We start from the raw sequence: 22879 nt of genomic DNA, 5'->3' as shown, positions 1-22879 counted from the left end.
TTTTATTCTTTAAATTGATCTTTCATTATTAGAAAATTTGTTTAGAATCTTTTACTATTCCATTACCAGAAATTTAGAAGCTTCTGCTAAGTGCTTATTCTGACAGACATGGTTTACTGATAAACCAGGCAACTACAGATGAGTAAAAATAGGAACCAACGAAAAAGCTATACCAAGAATCTGATTGTCTAAATGAAAATTCCAGAAGCAGGAAAGTTTTATAAACGTTTGGTGCCAAACTGTGAGAAAGTGTTTCTTCTGTAGCCACCAGGAAAAAGGAAATGCCTACTGAAGGCTAAGAAGTGGTTGGTATTTATTTACATGGCCTCCTACCCGCATGCTGAGACAGCGCAGTTTCCAAGAAAGGGAAATCACAGGGTGCCTAGGCTTGAAATCCTAACAGAGACTGCGTGTCACATACGAGAGATCAGACCTAAGTATTGCTTAATTCCAGGAGAAAGGTATTACTGCAGCATTCAAGCATGGCAGCAAAACCCAGAGCAACAGTTTTTCCAAACAAAGAGGAAAAAAATCATATATACACACACACACACACACAGAGCATGAGCTAATTTAACACAAGATGAATGCAACAACATTTCAGCCTTAGCTCAATTAATATCACATTATGGCAGGGCAAAAATTCTCCAGCCAGCACTGTATCTGTGCATGTTTCCCATCCTGAGAAGCTGACAGCGTAAGAAACGGGGAATGTACGAAGCCTGGGAGGAATGGGGCTAGGCGCACTTCTACAAGTGACGACATGCACATAGCTGTGGGTCCAGTTTGTCCCCCTCAGCATTTGTTCTTTTTTATTTATAGACTTTTATTTTTATAAAGGGGCAGAGAACTTAAGCATGACATGAGGGGAAAAATTAAGCATGACATGAAGGGAAAAACCAGCACACGCTGATCTCATGTCCACAGACTTTGCTTTTCTCTTTCCTATGCAGCGTAGAGGAGCAGAGGGAAAAAGTGGGAGGTAGCGTGGCCCATTCCTGTCTCCATGACATGAAAAAAATCCACATAATGCACCTTAGAAAAACAAACCAACCTGCTAGCTGGGGAAGGCCTTCCGACCCTTGAGACGATGTTTCACCACTCGTGAGCATAAGTAGCACTCACATCCTTAATGGACTAGTTCTCTCCTGCTCTCTGACAGGCAAATAAGCTGCCAGGAACTGACAGCATGATGTAAATATGCCATATTACAACTGCCCCTTCCTTCTGCAGTGTTTAAACGTACTAAAAATAAATACTGCTGAAGTCCAAAATGGCACAAGGGATGCAAAAAATACAAAGGCAGCTCCCTGCCCCCAGCACGGTCCCAGCCAGGACTTCAAATCTAATGAACTTGATTCTGCTTTCAGCCAGAGGCAGAGACAATGTAAAGCTACGTTTTCCCCCTACTGCTGCTTTAGGAGCTTTGTAGGTTCTGTCAGAACAGCAGAAGAAGAAACCTTGGACACAACTGCAGCTAGCTGAATTATAAGGGTAACAGAATTCTTCAAGGGAAAGAAATGGTTCAATTACTTCCTCACCTTCCCATTAATAAAGAGGGTTTTCTCATTTGTCCCTTCAGGCCAGGGACTGCACAACAGCAGCATGCAGGACAAACTACTCGTTGTATATCCTGAGGACCAGAAGCAGAATTCAGGCACGACAACGCAAATATATAATGCTCAGACTGCGAGATATGTCTTAAGTGAACGTTGACCTAATGGCACTGTCACTTATGTCACTGGGAATTAAGGCAATTTGCTGACCACTTTTAAATAAGTTTTAGAACGCCAGTTTCCAGTCTAGGGGTCACGACACCAACCCAAACCGAACTCTCTGCACGAATTGTGGGGGCTCCAAGTCCAAAGCAATCAAGCTCCCAACTGGAAGTGCAGACCACGCTAGAAAAGCTTGGCAAAGGCTGTTTTACAGCGGGGTTTTATTCTGTACGTCGTTTGTATTGATGGAAGAGCTATCAAGACACTAACAGCAAATGAAGGTATCCACAAAACACCTCTGTCAAAAGTATTGGGCATTGTGAGGCAAAATAGCGAACTACTTCAAAATCATGAGGTGAGGAAGGACAGTTTTGAATTAAAGCTTAGGAGCAGCAGGCAGAAGGCTGACATTTCTGCCTCTGAACTAGATTTCCCCACCAGCACCCTACAGCTCCCAGCATCTGGACCCCCTCAGTAACTCGGGCCTAGCGCTGACCTGAGCTGCCAGACCTCGTCTTTGTGGGCAGCCGCTGACGGCAGAGCACCATTAAGGTATCCTGCCATCAGGGTGCTAAAACACGGAGGTGGAACTTGAAAGCCAAGCTTGACAAAGACATTAAGCAGCAGAGGCACAAAGTAAGACCAAAACGAAGATGTTCTATAGTGCTGTACTCTTTTGGATGGCTGGATCATTATCCCCATTTTAGAGACAGACACAAGAAGTAGTGGCTCGTGAACCTGCTGAGCCAGAATGATCTATATTAAAGAAAGAAGAGAAAAAAAGTGCCAAGAAATGCTGGTGGGGTGTGCTAGAAATATGCCTGCTTACTCTTGAAGAGAAAAGGCTCAGACCTATTTACATCCAGGAGCTGCCTTCACTGCCAGTGCAGAATAACCCACTCTGTGGCATCTGATGGAAATGCAAACTCTTAGATTATTTCATAGCAACTTTTATAGTATTTAAATCAATAACCAAGAGTTAACCATATTCTAACTTTAAATACACCCAAGAGCATTTTACTGAGTTTCTATTTCGGTTTATTTTTCTCTCTGTTTAGAAAGCCACACAGCATCTTCACAATGGTCTTTGCTTTACCACACTTGGCTCTAAAGCTGAAAAATGAAGCATAAGATACTTTCATATTACTCCAAACTTTTGTAGAAAAACAAGGCAAGTCATTTAGTTACAGACAACTTAGCGGAATTCAGGCCTGAACATACTCCTGGGTACAGCTGTAGAAAACATAACTCTAAATTGTCTATAACATGCCGAAGGAGCTGCTTTGACAGAAAAACAACGCGTATGTAAACATTTTAACATTTTTACAGAAAGCATAGCAAAAGAATACTTAATAAATTGCAGATGACGAGACTGTGTTCCTTCCACCTATGTACCTCTCCCTCCCGCCTTCTGCCATCAGCTCCTACGTGGTTTTAGCTGTCGATGATAAAGCATTGAAACCAAACACTTCTTTGAGACTTTTTCTTTGCCCGCTGAAACCAGATCATCTTTGACCACCATGCAGATCCTCTATTCCAAGAAAGAACCACATACCTAACAGTGTTTTCAGCAGAGACAGCTGATGTCTGTCAACTAAAAGGATGTTGTTTTAAAAGTTTCCTATTGCAGTTGCTGAGTTTGCCACAACAGATCCTAATTCTTCAATGAAGTCAGCCACCCAGGCATCAAGAAGCACTCACACACATACAAATGACTCCCAAAGTGCTCAAGTTAAAGTTTTCGGGCAAAAACTTTAGGCAAAAGAAAAAAATAGTTTGAGTATCTCACTCCCTGAGACTCCTCCACAGGCAGGGGGACGACGCCTCCGTGACGCACCTCCGCTCCCCTGCCTGCTCTCCCATCAGCACGCAGGTGGGAACTCTGTACCTGCGCTGCATCACCATGGGTGTACATTATGAAGGAAGCAGTTTTTATTACATGTACCTACATTGACAGGAAAAATCGCATATGACATTAGAAAACTGTCACATGTAGATATATATATAATTAAATATCAGCCATGACACAGAACCACCATTACGCAACATTTAACAGAAACAATCCTAGGAAAATGCTGGAGAATAAAATGAGAGCTGCCGACTGAGAATCTCAACACAAAAATGTGACAAAGGCTTAGGATGGTAACCCAGCCTGCTAAGAGAAAGAAGCAGAAATACCAAATCTTACGTTCCCTCAATGTTACAAGACTTTATCCTCTACCATGTCAGAGAAGTGTCCCTTATACAAAACAAAGCTGAAGATGGCAAACCGAAAACTGCAGCTAAATAAGGGAGATCTGATGATAGAATCAAGTGATTTCAAGTTTGAGCTGGTCTTCTTGATGGAAGCTGGTACTTTTGATTTTACAGCAATCTTTCCTAAATTCTTCTTTACACATCCACTTATTTTTCACAATCTTCTGGTACCTTCTCCTACAAGATGTTATTAAAAATTTAAGAGACGTGTTACATCTCTGGTGTTCCCCCTAAATTCAGCTATGGGATTACACCTGACGCTAAAGTGTACTCCGTTCTCTGGTGTTGGCATTCATTTTACAGTATGGCATTCATTTCCCACGATGTGTTTTTCTCAATAACAAGCTGTATTGTATTTGTTTCTGCCACTTTATTTCTGCCCAAACATTCAGGAATAGAACCATAAAACTTCAAAACTCTGTATTTGAAATATTTCATCCTTTCAAGAAATGGTCACTGCTGTCATTCTTAAAAGGCATTTACTGCTACTTTTCAAGACTTCACAGGACTGCCTTTCAGTTATCTCTTAATACCACGTTTCTCAATCTTGGGTTTTACCTTACCTTGCCTCGTTTCTCACTAGCTGTAGAGGGCACAGCTAGATGTAACTATGCTGATGCTGAATGGCAGAAGGGGAAATATACAGCCCATTCCTCACTGTGCAGCACAAAGCAGGCATCAGGCTGACTATGCCTCCACCTCTCTCTGTCAAACTCTCTCTCAATAGTTACCCAAGCTTTAATTTGAACCAACAATGCCATAAGATGTTTGCACGAATGGTGTTCAATAGCATATGAAACCTCTGTGAAACTTTTACCAACAGAAGATCACAACAGCATCAAGACAATTGCAAGACATGGGTGAGAAGCCAGAACACCTTCTGGGTGATAAGAATTAGGATCCTGCTTCCTCTGCCTCCCCAACCCTTTTCATGCTGACCTGACCTTGCCTGCAGGCTGAGGACCTCGCTGCCCCCGAGGGACTGCACGCCACAGCGTAGGCGGCAGTGCAGGATGATGCTGTAGCCCTTCCTCCAGCCCAGCCAGCCCGCTGGCATGGCACAACCACCCACCCGGCAGCCTAATTCCCTGCTCCAGGGCTCTTCTGCCATTCCTCTCACTCCTCTGCCTCAGCTCTACGGCAGGTAACTGTGAATCCCATTGTGTTGATTCAGACCTTGAATGGTTGGATCCAAAATAAAAAACGCCAGATAGTTCACTGGTACTCCCTGTGCCTTTCCATAATCAGGGCATCGAACAGAAGTGTAATAGTTTCTGGGATGTAGAACAACACGATTTAAGATTGCCCCTTTTCAAAAGAGGTTTTTATCATCACAGGTAGAAGGGCTGGGCTTTCCCTGTTCTGTGCTGGGGGATGTGCTCTCAGTGGAAGGATCAATCTGAGAAAGGGCCTGATGGAGAGGAAATCTCTGTTCAGCTCCTATTAGTTAGAATCTTGAAAGGTCATTTTGAATTTGGGAAATCTTGTCTGGGAAAGAAGCCAGCAATTCCTCTGCACTGAAGTGGTGCTGGCATTTAAAATTGAGAGAAAGCCCTGACTGATGAACCAGTTAACAGTCTGGAAAAATTCTGCTTGGATGCATCTAGTGGCTGCTCTGAAGGAAGGCAGGGGGGTGGAAGTATATTTTGACCTTTTTATCCCTTGTAATGAAGCCTGCTTATGACAGCTTGTTTTTCTCTGCTGGTGCTCAAGTTCGTATTTTTCACTCTTCACCTACTGCGGATCATCCATCAATCACCGTGGTTTGTGGGAGCCATAGCACAGGATGGAGGGCCTTAGTGCTGCATGTCTGTGCTGGCAGAAGGCACAGTGACACTGACATACCAGTGCCTGTGGGATCTAACTTCTCTGTTGCGTAAGGCTTTCCATTCATATAGTTTAAAACTTTGCTTATTTGTCAGTACGTCTTTTTTTCCTTATAGAGAAAACGTAATTCCTGAAACCTATTCTCGTTGAATAGGTGCGCAGCTCATATTTCAGTTTTGAAGTTTTTCTTGCATTAGGAATACTAGGTTAACACTGAAATAAAATAAAAAAAACACGCAAGTTTAACTGTATTTTCAGCTTCTTCAACTCACTCAACCTGCACATAAAAAGAGAGACCCTCATTTATAAGCCTCCTGAAATTCCCTTGTAGGTATATGAGAAAGATACACCTTTGCTATAGTACCCTTTTTTTTTTTTTTTCCTGCTGGAAAGCCATTTCTTAAAACTACTTCAAGCCTTTGAATGCATTTCAGTTTCTATAAAATAAATCCTAGAAAACCTCAAACTCGGGAAATCAACATACACTTTTTTTGGGTACTAAAAGAAATATCAGAGAGAGAAACTGTTTCCAGATCCTTTGTGTGTTTGCGCGTGCACACACAGAGGCATGTGTGCATGCATGTGTGAAAAAAAGAATCCCTCTAAATCAAATGATAAATAAGCAATTACATAATTATGCAAAAAAAAAATTAAGCAGGATTTTCCTGAGGCAACACATCTGTCTCTGCAAGACTCCTGAAGATGCAACAAAATACACAGCCACAAATTAGTTCATGGTATTTGTGCTGCCCTACTTGCTTGTTATCATTAAAAGCTTTCAGACAGTAATCAATTTCACTGTGGTGGAGATTACTGCAAAATGCATTAAGAAGTTCACGCCTGTGGCAATGGTCACTGAAAATATTTTGGAAAGCATCCCAGAAGTATAAGACTTTTTCCAGACATCCGAGAGAAACTCTGGTATGACAGAGCTTCTGGTGTCAAGTCTTCTCCCCCCCACCCCTCCTCTTTCTATTTTTTTCCTTTTTATTTTCTTTTTTCTTTCTTTTTAATAGCAGCATTTTTGAAAGCTACATTTCAGCTTCCCCTCCCCCCCCCTTTTTTTAAAGGCAAACCAGGATACTTGGGTCACAGAAAACATTAACTCCTGAGACAACTGTCTGAAGTTATCTCATTCTTTGCACTACGTAGTATGTATAAACATACACTGGCTTCTTAATTTCATCAAAGAAACTGTTGAATTATAACAAAAGAGTAAGGAGACCATATGCTTACTCCTTCATGAAAATATATATATTTTTTGGTAAAATGGGTAACTCTGGGGATGCTTCTTTATTAAATAAAAAAAATAATAATTGAACACTCCATAATCATCTATCACTTTTCCCTTATATCAAGAACATTACCTTCAAATGCTAAGTGGCATATGCCATCAAAACATCAAGAGAGTTGGTTTTGAAATGCGTTTCAGAATTTGACTAAAACTATCCTAAAATAATTATGGTGATGTGCAGGAAAATCTGCAACCCTCTGTCCTTTGAAATTAATGGTTATTAGACTGAAGCCTCCTTGGAAACACTCATCAGGAAGACTGTTTCCATGGAAGTATCCCTGATGGAAACACTCCTGAAATTCACAGCCAAATTGTTCCTCAAACTGACCTTAACTTGTCTCAGAAGTGTGTCCTGGGATAGTTACAGTCTTTTCTCAATGCACATCATCTGTCCCAGCAGGGACTTGAATGCGAGTGGGGAATGCAGACTTCACCACAGCAAACACTGAACAATAACGCAGCTCTGAAAAAGGAACCTGACAAGGATGAGTATGGGAACACAGAAAAAAAAGTTGGTCGAACATCCAAGATATCATGAAACTATTATATCTGAAGAACAATCAAGAGCTAGAGGAAAACAGCAAAAGCAGCAACGCCAAAGCATTCTTTAAAGCTACTGTCATTAAAAAACAAACAAACAAACAAACAACAACAAAAAAACCACATGACTGGAAGGTGCTAGGCACCATGTTACAGCCTATTACTAACTTATAGCAGGAGGATATGTGTGTGGAAGGAAGCGTCTGTAGTAGAGCTGCACATACACAGTGGTTTTGAATCTGCAGATGCTGCATATTAAATGGGAACGCCCAAGGGCTGCTCACCCACAAGCTCTCTCCTGATAACAGCATGCTGTTTCCATACATGTAATTGTGCGCAATAAAGGAAACAACACATTGCTAGCTGTTTTGTGTTGCTTGGCTGACCACTTGCAGTAGAATACAGAAAAGAGGTCCTGCTGCAGTATCACTCTAAAAGGCAAGTGCATCAAGCACACAACACCTTAACAACACATAACAGGAATGTAGGCACAAATTCTACTGCATTGGCCACATGTTCCCTTTACATACCATGGAAGATGGTGAATTCAGACAGAGGTGGTCAGCGGGAGGTACCACAGCTTGGGAAAGCCTAAAGCAGCACTTCTGGAAGGAAGGAGACTTCCTCAAACAGAAATAGCCACAACTGCTCAGCTGTCATCACTGCCCTTCCATGTGACTGCAGAACTCATCTACTGACAGACATCTTTGTCAATTCCATACGTGCTCACCTTTGTACCCTTGCTGAAACAGAGTGACAAGATAATGCTGAAACATCAGAAGTGAGAACTGCCAAACACTTGGCACCGAAAGCAATTCCCCCGCAGGCCCAGCTACGCAGTCCTGAGCAGATATTGCTGATGTCTGACAGCAGACTATCCAAAGCAGCACTTTGCAGCTAGCTAGAACAGGGCGCATAGCTAGGAAATAGGTTAGTGAAACATGTTAAGGTTAAACCCGAATCAAATTTTCAGTCCTCTGGCATCAGTTTCACTTCACTGGAGGCGATGGCTACAGCCTTCTGCTAAGAGACCAAGCGTGTGCTGCCACAGCCCAGGGCTGCGAGCAGAGGGGGACTGCTGCTGCGCAGTGCGAGAGGCACCGAGGAAAGCAGGGTGCTGAAGTCAGGAGGCAACATCCGTGCCACTTCTGGCTGCCAGAGCAATTTCCACCCAAGCAGCCCCAAAAGCTCAGTCAACCAGAGACTCCATTGTCATTGCTGTGAGCAATGAGCACAGAAAGTGGGAGATGCAAGTATATCTCGGCCTATCAGCAGCTGGAAGAAGAAGGAATTTCCCTTGCTTCTGAATGGTGGGTGAGGTCTTCACTCTCTGCCAGAGTAACACTCTTCAGTTGCATTCTTTCAACATCTTAAAATTCACCCTTACCAATGATTAAAATTATTTTTAACCATTTTTCTAATTTTCTGTCTTGTCTAATCCAAACCAACACCAAACCTTTTCATTTCTTGCTATGACATTTTAAAACATGTCATTTCTCCTCTGCATAAAACAACAAGATCTTTAGAAAATTCCAGTTACCCCTTGCCTGGATTTCTATAATCAAACATTACTCTGAATCATACCTAACATTCTCCTTTATTCCATGCTGTTTGCTTAGGGAGGAAAAAAGAAATGGAATATACCAGCATGCAGACTAGGAGTTCTGTTAAGATGATAAACACCTGCATTCACTTCATCATCTCTGTCAGGATACTGTCAGCTGGGACTCCCCAAGAACACACTTAGGGAACAAGCCTTTTCCTAAGGAAAAAAACAAATCTAAACAATAATCGAAATAGCTGTAAGAACAGTCTTCAAACTAAAATTTTGTAAATGGCAGCTATTGTTGTAGTGATTTTAAGAAAACAAGATTTTAAAGAGACAATAAAAAAAGACGTCAATTTTTGCTCCAGTAAAACTGTCTATACATGCTCAACATCTGCTGTCTCAAAGAACCTATGAAATTTGCAATGTCTTCGGAAGTCTCCAGGAGTTTCAGAACAATAGGTAAACAAGGTCAATGCAAGAGGTAACGACATCAGTGCAAACACAGAAAAGACAACAAAAATGGTGCACTGAAATCTGAAAGTTGAAACAAGCCTACAAGAACAACGAATTCTTATAGCATACAGTCAGATTGTAGACAAGACAGATAACACTTCTGCTTCTCCAGAAGGAGGAGAAATATTTATTTGGAGACATAGCACTTCCTCAAGAATGTAGGTCTTCTTCAATGCTGACAGAGAACATTGTAAACCATCAATACACTGGCCTTAAACTCACAGGACACTTTTATATTTGTAAAGAACCACTCCAAAGCACATACACTAATTCTACATAACACTGACATACAGCGCTGAATTCCCAGACAGTCAGTCAAAGTTCTGGGCTGGAAACCAAATTCCATGATTTTTTTTTTCTTTAAACACTATGTCAAAACACTGCTATTACTTGTTACTTGTGCTTTGAAAGATATACTCCATTACTCCTTAACGTCCTTAGCTTTTACAGATACTGCAACCAACAAGGAACTGCTGCTGGAAAAAATATATTACAGCCCTTTTCTAACACTGACATACTGAGATTAGTTCAACATGAAGGAAGCATGGCAGCAGCAAGAGAAAAATTTAAAAAGAAGATAACTGCTTTACAAATATCGGTATAAACTTAAATTTCAGTATGGAATACATAAGTGAAGCAAACTATCAAGTACTAACCCCACAAGTTTATACTTTTCTAGATGTAAATGAATTCTTTGGCTCATTTTGATAACTAAATTCATACTACCAAGTCTTACTGGTGTAAATCATCTTATTAGCGGTCAATGAACCGATTTCAGATGCTGACTCTTAATATCAACAGAGATCATCTTTTAATGTGTTCTAATGTAATAAAAAACAACATTTAAGACAAACATTTTTTCATTCATTTTGTCTTCCAGACACTCAAAGATACAAAGCAAAGAGGACAGCTTATTGCAAAGCTGTCCATGCAACAAAATTAAAAAAAAAAAAAAAAAAAAGTATTTCAGTAACTATACCACCACCCAAAAGCCTCAAAAACATTGCAATAAAACATAAATGAAATGTTCATTAAAAATATTCCAAGTCTTTCTAGGAGTTATTTAAACATCCTATTAAGCAACGTGATTTTCTGTAATCCATTTTTAAGTTTACATTACCCAAATTTAATGTATATTTTAGTTATTTTCTCAATTCATTCATTTTGCTGAAATAACATTCTATTCCCCTTTGAGAATATTCCTAAGGTTATAAAAACTAAATTGTCTAGCAGTTTAAATTTATTTTAAATGTCTAATAATATATTACACTAAAACAGTTTGAAATAATGAGGGCTTTAGACTAACAAATTACCAAACTGTATGCTGACTGGTAATTCATGGAAAAAAGTACCTGACAATAGACATAAGGCTAAACGCACAGATTTGAATAAAATGCATTACAGGACTATTGCCATTACTCAAAAGAAAAAAGAAATATCTGTCAAAAACCAGGCAGTATAAACGTGGAAATTTTACAGTTAAAAGAAGTTCACATTCCCTAATGGAAAGAGAATACCTCAAATACATTTCAATATGCCCTGAAATTGCACTTTCAGACATGGGAAGGGGGAACCTAATTCAGACAGGGGAAAAACACGCTTTAGTGTAAGAATACAAACCTAAGATTTAAAAATTTAATTAACCTGGCAGAGTCTTCACAGGTGAACCCAAATTCCTCTTGCTTTCATTTCTATTTCTGCACTCACCTCCCTCATCTACTGCTAAGCACGTTTGGTGGCAGAGGTGGAAGACTACTGAAGTGCAAAGGATGCTTCTGTCACAGATTGTACGTGGACAAAGACCGCTACATCCAGGGACTTTCTGCAGAGAAAGTCTCTGCACTGGGACTGTAACTGTGTGTTGCAGTCCTCTTGCAAAACAGAGCTCACTTCCTTCTCCAAGGTAAGTGAAGATGGGAACGCAGTGGCCTCTGATATATTCAGAAGGCACAAACAAAATCCCAGACCCTGTCTGGGACACGAGACCATATAGAAGAGAATTCCACTTCATGGAATTTTTCTTTTACTTGCTGGAAAGGAGGAAAAAAATATATAACAAGCATATATAACAAGCCACTGAATCAAGAATAATTGTACTCTAATTCCCATTGTACTCGAAGTTCCCTGAACTTAAACAATGCAAGTAAAAAGATCTGCATTATTCCATTATTAGGATTGTTTAGCACAAAAACTGACTGAAGCTGACCTTCATGAAGAACACATTTCTAATTAAAATGAATTAGCCTATAAAGTCTCGACTTACCCCACAGTCTAAGAAAATTCTCACTGCCCCCACAAACACATGCACCCCTACAGAAACAGGGTTGCTTAAAAAGAAGTTAAATTACAGAATTACAACTCTTGTCCTCTACTTATCCAGAACCTAAAAGGGAGGCAGGGGTGTGGGGAAGAAGAATATAGTGAGGACAGCTTTAAAGCAGTTCAAATAGTCTCAAAGATGAAAATAAGAATGTAGGAAGACCTACTGATAAGTTTTGCAAGTGGTGACCAGGATAAAAGACTGTAGCGGAGGGAATAAAATTAGGAAACTTATAGAAGAAACTGCCACATAGGTATCTAAAATATTTGTGGACTGACCTACTGGTAGCACGCAAAATAGACGGAAGAATCTAGAAGTTTTCAATACAAAATCAAACTTATGACTTCATTCATGTAACAAAGACCTAGTGGGATAATTCACATAATCTAGAAGATCGACATATCTTTATATTTTTGTTTAGGCAGTCAGACAGAAAATACCTGGGAAAGTCAGGGAATCAAGGAATTAAGAACAAATGTATTGGTGTGGGGTTTACATCAAAACACAGGGATAGATGTTCTGAAAGTCCCTGCGGGCATCTAAGGAACAAGAAGTGTGCATCACTATCATCTGGACTTTCAGCCATCACTACAATGACTTACAGTATGGGACTTGATGATAAAAAGGTATCTTAAAAGAGAGATCAAGGAAAAAGCTGACCCACTGCCTGGTTGAGTGGAAAACCTACTGACAGACCATGTTGAGAAACCTCCAATATTCATTCCTTCACATTAACCTTCAATACAAAGCTTAAGAAACAATAAAAATAATTGAGGTTAGATATTAGGAAAAGAAATAAGCTAAAGAAAATGAAGCAGTAATATAAACTAAGTTCACCACCCCCCACTCACACACTATTCTTTCAGCGCTCTCAAGTGCCTCTGTTTTGAATCAACAGTTTAAAGACATAAGAGGAAAAACTGTAACTGATGTGCAAACCTCTTATCTAAATTACATGAAATGAACAGAAGAGCAAATCAGAGTTAAAAAGCACAAGGGTTCATTGAAACTAAGCCTGCTCTTACTCTATTTACACTGCAGCTAGCATCTTTGCTCTACAAGACAATATGTAATCCTTCATTGAAAACACAGCCAAAGCCAGAGATTCACAAATGTTTTTCTTTTTTAAGCACATTCTCTTCTCTCTGCTCTACCCCAGTGCAGACAAATTTGCTTACTCCAGGTCTGCATCCCCTAGCTCCTTCTCTGCAGAACTGCCTTTCGAAAGTCCCAGCTCCCACGCTGCGCTCACCAGGAAGGTGCTGGGAGCAATGTGTTGGCTGCAGCAGAGCAGAGGTGCCGGAGACGGAGGTAAGGGCTCCAACTGCAGAACTAGAGAATTTGATTTACCTGCTCATTCATTGGTGCACGTCTGAAAGGCTAGCCATGCTTATCTAGCACGGGCACTGCCAGTCTGCACAACAAGCTGCCAGTCCAAATTAAACCCAGGGGAGTGGGGCACCTGCTCTCCCCCACGCAACGGCAAGACCAGCTGAGCAAGAGCCTCAGTGCACAGAGGCACCTCCATGGTCCGGAGGGTAGGTCAACATCTGGTTCTGCTCCAAGAACGAAGGGGTCAAGACTCTGGGAAATACTGCTACATGCATTCCTTTATCCCCTTCTGGCTGGGTCCCAGCCTAGCCCAGGAGTCATCGTTTCCACTTGGTAGAGTAGGGTGTTGTCCTGTTATCTCAGTAGCCAATAATTTACAGAAAAGCATTATTTCATGCATTTTACATGAAAGCTATAGGAACATATGCACTGTGCACAGTGGAGAAGCTCCTAGAGAACATAAAATTCAAAATGTCACATAACTTGTGCCAATAAAGCGTTCTTATCCCCAAATTAAGATTGCTATATAAACTGTTCCTAAACTGTTGAGATAAATCTTTTCATGAGCAAGGAGAAACACAGCTATAAATGTCTCAAGTCCTTGCTCACATTTTGACCTCAAATGCCTAAAGGCACTTGTTCTGCTCCCACAGTCTGGAATGCCCTCCCACAAAGCACCCCTGTATGATCTTCATGAGGCTAATTTGAAAGGCATAAAAAAAAACAAAAAGCATTTCTTCCTAGAGCTTCTGTTGTTAGAAGTACAGCTTACTGACCATCTCAGTGGGTGCTTACGTTTTCCATACTTCTCCATACAGCCGGGATTTCTTGTGTTGTTACCAATTACAAAAATCTACCTGAAAATTTATAGTAGTTAACGATGACACAAAGGAGGAAGCAGTCTTCTCTTTACGTAAGGATGTACCAATCTTCATGCTGAAAAATATTATTATTTCCAAGACGTTTACTGCAAATTTATTACAGCAATTAAACCGGCCAGTGAATCGCTGTGGCTATCAATACATATCCATATTCAAAACTATATTTTAAAAACATCTTTTATTTAATTTGATTATTCTAACTCGGGTAGAGTACGTAGAAACCTATTTCAGTAACTAGTTGCTAATGAGCTTTCCTAACTCCTTAAAACTGTTTTTGCAATGTTTTTACCTACCGCATTTACAAGAAAAAGCTAGTGATTAGAAAGTGGTTAAAATCCTTGCTCTTACTGCACAACACAACAACTCTCTTTTGCACAGAAGAGGTTTTTAAACAGGCTTCATTAAACACTGCTTCCTGAGAATCCACTTTCCTGCTGGCCATCACTTGAGTCTTTTGTATTTCAGCTGTACAGTAAGGGGTTAGGCACGCCAGCTACAGTAAAACGCCCATCGCCGTACTCCACCCATTACAGCTTCTAGTGTTACCAAAAATGTGCAGTATTCTTAACCCATTGTTGAGCATTAAAATGCTCAACAGCATTAAAGAGCATTAAAATGCTCTACAGCATTAAAACTGGTATTTAAATGCTTAGGCAACACTAATAATAGACTAAGTGCCCTCTAGGAACATGAGCTATTAAATTGAACTCTTAAAGGGAAGATGCACAATATTTTATAGATCAGTATAGATCAGTTTGTGATCAAAGGGAGATTAATGTGATGTGTTAATTTAAACCAAACACTACTGCATTCAGCAGTGTAGACCTATCCCTCCAAGCACCCAGCCACCATTCTGAAGCTTTATAGTTAGTTTTCTATGTTTGTGAATGTTGCTTGCTCCAGCATAAACAGAAGATGAAATCAAACAAGGGACTGACTTTTGCATTTCCTCTGTGAAAGCTGATAAACAGAAGTTTCTTTAAACAAAGCACATACTTAAGCTATGGACACTACTGATGCCAAGCATCCTTGAGACTAAGAATTCAGCAGAAAGGATTCCTGGAATCACTCTGGAGCCCACAGTTGCATTAGATAAGAAAAGAGGAAATAATGCAAGGAAAATAAGCCTCATAAAACCAGGGAGTGAGCCAAACGCTAGTCAACTGTCTGCTGTGGGGACTGTACTATTCCTTTTGATTTAGCTCCTCTGCAGCATCTGGCACTTGCTGCTTTCACAGACAAACACGCTGTGGGCAGATAAAACGCTGATCTGATTCGGGATAGGAATTGCTACATTTCAAAATGCTGTCAAATGCGTGTTGTCTAAAGCGGAGTGCTTTTTTTCCCCTTAGCTTTTTCATTACGGTGAAGTTTTGTTTGCATCTAACAGACAACAAAGTTACAGATTGAAGTCTCATTTTACATTGGCAGTACCTCTTTACAGTTATCTTACCAGTGATGAGATAAACAGTGGAAGAAGTATGAACTGAATCACAGCTTTTCACAGTTCATCCTATTTTTTAGTTACAAGACTATTCTTGCAAAGTGTTTAAACCACTACCCTGACTTTAATTCTCACTTGTTAGCTTGCAGTAAAAGGGCAGTACAAAAGTAGGAAACCAAAAGGAAAATTTTTAGATAAACAGATAGCACATTAGATATGCTTAGAATAATAGATTAGCACATGGGATACGTCTCATGAAATACATAAAAGCTACTCACATCCTGGGAAGGTTATTTTTCTGTTTTTATGACCTTTATCAATAGCTGAGGGTAGGCTAGAAATTGCATTTAAAAAGTTAAGAAGAGATTCTGTGTCCAGTCTCATCTGCAGCGATTACTCCCACACTACTAAATCACCCAAGAGCATTTCTGGTTGTACAACCCTTATTTTCAGATTAGAGTCGTGGACATCTCTTACGCTGGTGCTTTTTACAACCCTCAAAACTGCTCCAGCCTCTCTGGTTTGTTAAGTGACTTCACGGACAGGAAAAGGCTGTCCATTTCACTTTAACCAACATGTACAACAATTCCTACTTCAATGACTTCTTTCTGTTCATGCTTTTTAATCTTACTGAAGCCCCACATTCAAGCTATCAGAAAAATGGATGTTTCAGCTAAGGCGCTACATGACAACGCTTGCCCGGAAATTTTCGTTTACCCCTATGAAAACCTTTCCTAATTGGAAAAGAAGGGCCATGGCCACTTATTCAAGATTCCCAGACGCCAGCTAGCCAAACCTCTTGCAGACAGACTGTATACCCACCCATACCAGCCTCCATCCACAGAGCATGACAACAACTCCTGCACAGAACACAGGCATCTTTGTGACATCTAACAGCCTGATGTACTCCTCAGTTTTCTGATTCTCTTCCTAATAGCTTTTTCTCTGGTTCACATGCTTTGCTCCAAGTGCCAAGGTAATAATTTGCTTGCCTCAGCTAATAGAAAATAGCTTCCAAGAATCAAATTATTATTAAAATCATTGGAAGATTTGATAGGTTAGTGAGATGGTTGTTCACCCAAGTAACTAAAATGCGCAATTAACAAAACGTTTCAGCCCAAAATGCTACAGTTATTAGTTCTGCTACTTATGGTTAATAAGGAGGGATGTCTCAGTAGAACCTAGTATATTCTACTTACTGGTAAAAATACACACCGAAACGTACGGGTCTATGACAAAACGGAAGCAGAAGAAGGTGGGCAGGTCTGAGAAATACAGGTAATTTCAATCTACTGCTGAACTCAAAGAGTGGTAAAAGGACCATTATCACCACTTGTATTGCAGGAGCATCTAGGGATCTGCAGAATATTTCAAATTGGTACTGTAAAAATACTTACAACAGTTCTTGCCCCAAGGGCTAACAATCCTGGTCACCTTGACAGAAAGCTTGGAGGTCATCTGGCAGTCTTCCAGTAATGTGCTCTTTTCTCAGATGTTGCAGCTAGACCCTATTTCAAAGACTGCACGACCATATCATGTTAGGAAAATGAGGATTATTTACAAACTGATACTGTCTTTAAGACTTGCCTCCACACAGCCACGCTCAAATAAATTATGAGCTGTCAAGCTATGCAACTACAAAACAAAATTGCATCTGCTAGGAACAAAGTAGGGCTTGTTCTACATAGTATCATAGGTCTTAAAGTCCTCTGTAAGGAAAGATTCCTCCCTCATCACTATTTTTTCAATTTCTTCTTTCTAGTTTTCAAAAGCCTGAAGAATAAACAACTCTAATGCTGAGGGGAAGAGAGACAACCCTCAGGATATGCTTATTTACTAGCAACTCCTCTTTGTTTATTTATTACTTTTGTTGTGGGGGCTGTCTACACCTCTCACCAACAAGAGCTACGCAAGCACCCTGGCCCCCATTTCTCTCTAGCAGAGGAGTTTTCACAAGGAGTTCTGGCAAGAGACCGCAGACAACGCATACTATGTCACGGAGTTGAGTCCAAAACTACGTGCACACAGGAAAAAAACCTCCTGGTTGCTACTTTGCAAATCTCCAGAAAAACAAATATTTCCAGCAGCTCTCTAGAAAACCTCAGTCTCTCTCTTGATCCAGTAGGAGTGAATTTACTAAAGGATCCTCTGCTACGTTTTCCCATTAAGCCTTCTGCAGCGTTTAACCCTGTCCAAGAAACACCACAGGGCACTCCCAGGTAGAGGATAAATACAAGACACAGCCCTACAGCCTGTCATCATACCTGCCCAAAGAACGTTAGCAGTTTGCTATTGCCCAGAAAACTGAAATGGGCTCCCCCACAGCAGCAGAGGCAAGTTATGGTGGAGGAGCCAGCATTGTGCCTAGTTCTTTGTGAGGAAAGACTGTTATTACAAGAATTTTCACCCCGCAAGGGTCAGCACCTGGGGCCAACTCCCTGCAATGATGCCGCAAACACTGTTCATTTCCTTCAGACAGACCTGGCAGAACTGGCTCCTCTACATGCTGCTGGTAGAGATGCTAACATCAAACATCCTTTGCTAGACTGACCAATACTGCAAAAGAGAATACTGCATGACCTGCACCAAGGACACAAAAGAAGTTATCATTCTGCACGAATGATAATGAGCACGAATGAATGAGCGCGAATCTGGAGTAGGACAGGTCTATTTCCAAGGGCTGCACCCGGGTGAGAGAGCCCTGACTTCTAATAAGCTCAGCAGCACGGGTACCTGTGCAGCCATGATAACAGTGCTTTCAGATCCAAAATGGCTGTAAGCTCGCTCAGTGAGCAGCATTACATGATACAGGCACGACCCAACTGCTCTTGCTCCAAGTGCAGTAAATGGGAAATGGAGCTGAGCAGGTGAGATGCCTTCCGAATGCCCTCTGATTCTCAAAATCAGTAGGTGACTCCAACAACTCTAAGTACACTTACGAATAACTTTCACAAAGTATTCTGCAGCTAGATCAGCTCACAGGCACAATAAACCATTGTATTCAGATCTGTATGGCACGCTTACACCAACTGAACTTAGAGCGACCGAGAGATCGCTAGAGAGCAGAAATGCTGCCATACTTACTGTCGATGCAGCTTTATTAAATAGTTCCACAGCTCAACACTAGAGGCACCAAATCCCAGGAGTAAGAGCATACAATAGCCCTTGAAAAATCATTCAATAATCACTATGGTATGCATAAACCCATGAGAGGATCCAACAGCCCTGTAGAATCTGGGCTGGCTCCAAGCTGTGTGCAATAATTATTAACTAGTGCTTTGGGCAGCATCTTGCAGGTTTGTTTTTGGACACTGCAAGTGAAGTTAGCTCTTCTTTATGTTACAAGGGACTCGCTACTATGACCAGGTGGTTCTGATTTGCGGGGTTTTCACAACACTTGCTCCTCTTGCTGCTTTTTTTCCCCCCTCTGCTTCACGTTCATATCAACTTTTTGGTTGGTTGTGTCTGCACATCCTCTCCCCACCAAATACACGCAAACTTCTAAGGTTAAAACTATGAAATAACCTAGCCACTGTTTTTAAGCTGATTTCTAATAAAAGCCATCTAAATACCACAGCCAAAACTAAGACTCAAAGTGATCTGAATCTTTGTTGGATAAAGCTAATCAAAAAGTAGTGAAATAGCGGTGTAGGTAGGTGACAAATTTACATGGCTAATCACCAACACGTGCTTGTTAGCAAAGAAAAGCTGAAAAGAGGCTTAAAGATCTTTTGGAGGCCACTAGAGTGGTAAAATAATAAATCTGAAGTTCTGTAGCTGAAAGTATGATATAGAGGGTGGGGTACTCAAACAGATAGCCCTTGTGAATCATGTGGTTGGAAGTGATTACATACTCCCTTAACTTAAGCAGCTGTGGAAAGCACAAAGGATTGGTGTCCCTGCTTGAGCAGAGGGGTTGGACCAGATGACTTCCAGAGGTCCCTTCCGACCTTAACCATTCTGTGAAAGAAAGCAAATCGGAAAGAAAGCACCGTACCTTGGTGTTGTCACAGATACAGAAAGCTCACCTTTTGAACGCTCTAAGGATTTTGCCTACATTTGAAATTGAACCACAAATCCAGGCCAGTTTTTGGGACTCTCTCTGCAGCGCTTTGATAGATTTTTTGAAATTCCTACTGTTTTCATCACATAAAACAGTGAAAGAAAGTCACTTCTCGTAACAAGAAGGTATGGAGAGAGAAATGCATTTACATCCAGCAGTAACTGCAAATGAGCATGGGCATAATTAACAAAAAGAGTTAGAGACAGCTTAACTACAACTGAAAAAAAACACACACAGATTGGGTTTTCTCCCCGCTCTCTTCACCAAGTAGTATTCAGCAGCTGAGCTTTCTGGGCTCCAAGAAGGCTAAGCTGGGTAAACTCAGCCAACCACAAGGTTGAAAACGTAGCAGACGTATCATAAAATTTTAGTAACGCTTTTAAACTACTTCTCACCTCGATGGTTTGATGGTGGTGTGGTACTGTTATACAATATGTGCTGTTGCCAAGGCAACTCCATCTCACCTCAACAGCTGCTGCAACTTCAGCGAATTGACATGACGAGCTGCGGCAATCCTGATTTTATTTTTTTTTTTAAAGAGTCTTTCCAACTATAAAGCATTTTCAGATGAATCTCTGGGGCTCTTTATCCAAGGACTATTGCTGCTTCTCAAAAATATATTTCTTTGTATTCTAGTGGAAACATTTTGACACTAAGTTCAAAAACATATTCTGTTAAATCAGATTTGTGTCTGGCAATTTTATACCTGGTGTAAAAACAGTACCATGCCTCTGTGTTCATTCAGTTTAAGTGCAAGAATTTTACATCTCTGGCAACAATACGAGCCTGCCTGGACAGTTTAGACTGTCCTTTTCCATTAGGAAAAAAAGAAAAAAAAAATCTAACTCCTTGAAACTCAGAAAGCCTAAATTCTAACCCATCCCTTCAACAGGAGCCAAACTGTAAGATTGCTTCAGCTCCATTTTAAGCAGAGCTAAAATGAAGGTTGAAATCCAAAACGAGATTTTGTGAAAAGAAATCGGCACAGAGTGCCTCTGTGATAAAGGCTTTTGTGGAGGGAGGTGGCTAGAGTCTCGTGGTCCAAACCCCACAGTTTTTTGTTTTGTTTTTATTTTATTTTTGTGTCCTTGGATTCAGGGATATTGCTGTGTGAGCAAGGACTAGAAAAAGAATCAGAACATTACGAGTCTTCCCCACAGTAAGTATCAATTGCAGCTTTTAAGAAGATTCAGTGCTATTTCTTTCTTTTTCTCGACCTATTTGGGTGTAGAACCAAAGTAAACATGAGACAGTGGAGCAAGCCTGTGAGGGTGTTTTGTGAAACTCAGCCAAGGTTCCTGCTATCTTAATTTGGGGAGAAAAATAAGTGTTACAAAATGTCTAGGAAAAGTTTGTGCTGAGAAAGCACTCAAGTATTTAAAGGTGGGCAATGCAATGTGTTAAAGAGGAAGAACATAAAGCGTATACATAAAATAATTAGGGGCACGATAGATTTTTAATCAGCAAAGCAGTAAAGAAAGTTGATTTCTTTCCACTCTAGACTTTTCTCCTTGCCTTCCACTTCTCTTCTTTCCCAACCCCACTGCAATCATAGGTCTGTCCGAACGCGTTCAGTGGTGGCTGACAGGAAAGGCTCTGGTCCTGACTGCACACACGATGACAGTCCTTTCACTGAAAGTCAGCAGCTTAACAAAATCTGTGTAAACTTCACCTCTTTTCCAATCTGCAAATATAACATGGGGACGGGGCTTTTTTTGATTTAGTAAAGTTTCTGTCTACAAAACTTTGAAAGTGTTCCTCTGCGTCTTAACCAGCCCTCACTACGAAAATACCCCAACAGACAACAAATGCCCGCTGCTACTCATCAAATTTACAAGGCATAACACGCACACTCATACAATGTTTGTTATTTTTTTTCAGTCCTGCAGCTCAAATATGTGTAAGCAAAAGCTCTAGCTGTAACACTGAGACTGGCAAGGGATCTGTTAAATTCAGTGATACAAAAAGAGTTAAAAAACAAAACCAAAAAAACAAGCAGCAAAGAATGTACCTAATTGCCACTAATCCTGCCTATTAGATTTCATTCAGACACCACAACTTCTTTCAAATAACCCCAGTTTATTTTTGAAAAAAATTCCTTTCTTCAGACAGGATATGGGGGAGGAGTCAATCGGTGATGTTTTACACATGCACATCTGGATACAGTCCAATTATTCCCCTTATACATTCCTCCAGTTGTTTTCATTTTGCTCCATGCTCTGGCATTCATAAATTTGTGAGATTAATTGTGTGTGAGCGTCTGCAGTCTTGGATCTGGGCACGGGTTTAGCAGCAACACAGCTAGAAGTCAACATTAAAGAGAGCTCAGCACAGAAAATACAGTTTACATTTATGCAACTTGGTACTGTAAGGATTGAAGCAACCACCATCCTTACCACATGCATCAAATTGGTGAGATTAATTCAGTGCCAACTAAATTATCTTACTGCAGCTCGTCTGAGCCTCATGGAAAGCTATGCAGCTTTGCAAAGGAAGGATATTTTTTTCTTTGCATGATTTCGCTCGTCTTTGAGAGCGACACGAGGTCACGCAGAGCAGAAGCGCCGCACAGCCTCGCGGGGTCCGGACGACCCCTCTGACTGACGGGTCCACAGAGCAGCCATATCCAGCGACTTGGGAAATCCCCGTACGGGAGGTACTCCCATGTGAAGCTCGGATTCCTTGCTGCTGTAACTTACTATTTACAGTGCTCAGCAAACGCAGACAGGAAGGTTGTGACTGGACTTCTGCTGCTCGCCAGCTATTCCAGGCTGCTAGAACAGCCCCCTTCGGGGCCAAAGGCAAGCGAGCTTAAACCAATCACCACAACAGGGAAAGCAAGTGGGCTAAACACACGGCTTCTCCTCTCCTGGGGCCAAGACTTCCATTTACTGATGTTTTGCATTTTATGTGCAATTTACTAACTAAAACCACCTGCTTCCTCAAGCTCTCTGCAATTTATTGTTTTGCAAAATCAGTTTCACATTACACTTCTGATCAGTGCGGTTCCACATGAGAGCTACAGAACTTAGGTGATGTATTAAAAAGCAAGGGGTCGAAGGCCAAGAATCTACTCACTTCACTGCGAGCTTTCTGACCCAAAAACAGGGCTGCATGCACAAATCCCACTTGCGCTCCAACA

General features: G+C 40.9%; 1 protein-coding gene and 1 long non-coding RNA gene across 11 annotated transcripts in view; one reads left to right on the top strand and one right to left on the bottom strand.

Annotated features, from left to right (window-relative positions):
• The window catches only part of DNM3 (dynamin 3), a 180827-nt gene that overhangs the window by 72520 nt on the left and 85428 nt on the right, over window positions 1-22879 (bottom strand). For 2 of the 8 annotated variants that reach the window (XM_080601707.1, XM_080601708.1), the window contains one exon: window positions 20896-22038. The exons of the other annotated variants lie outside the window; for them this stretch is intronic. In XM_080601707.1, coding sequence (XP_080457833.1) covers window positions 22024-22038 — 15 coding nt within the window. In that variant the 3' untranslated portion in view covers window positions 20896-22023. Of the gene's footprint in view, window positions 1-20895; window positions 22039-22879 lie in introns of those variants that run through there. 8 annotated transcript variants of the gene reach the window in all.
• The window catches only part of LOC308198754, a 29321-nt gene continuing 27203 nt past the window's right edge, over window positions 20762-22879 (top strand). For 2 of the 3 annotated variants that reach the window (XR_013954177.1, XR_013954178.1), the window contains exon 1: window positions 20771-20896. This is a non-coding gene — a long non-coding RNA (uncharacterized lncRNA). Of the gene's footprint in view, window positions 20897-22879 lie in introns of all 3 variants that reach the window. The other variant, XR_013954176.1, reaches the window with a different exon arrangement.

This window comes from Anser brachyrhynchus (genome assembly GCF_964034855.1).
Source record: "Anser brachyrhynchus genome assembly, chromosome: 8".
NCBI classification, from domain to species: domain Eukaryota; kingdom Metazoa; phylum Chordata; class Aves; order Anseriformes; family Anatidae; genus Anser; species Anser brachyrhynchus.
The sequence above is the reverse complement of the archived record's forward strand: the minus strand, read 5'-3'. Positions and strand labels throughout refer to the sequence as shown.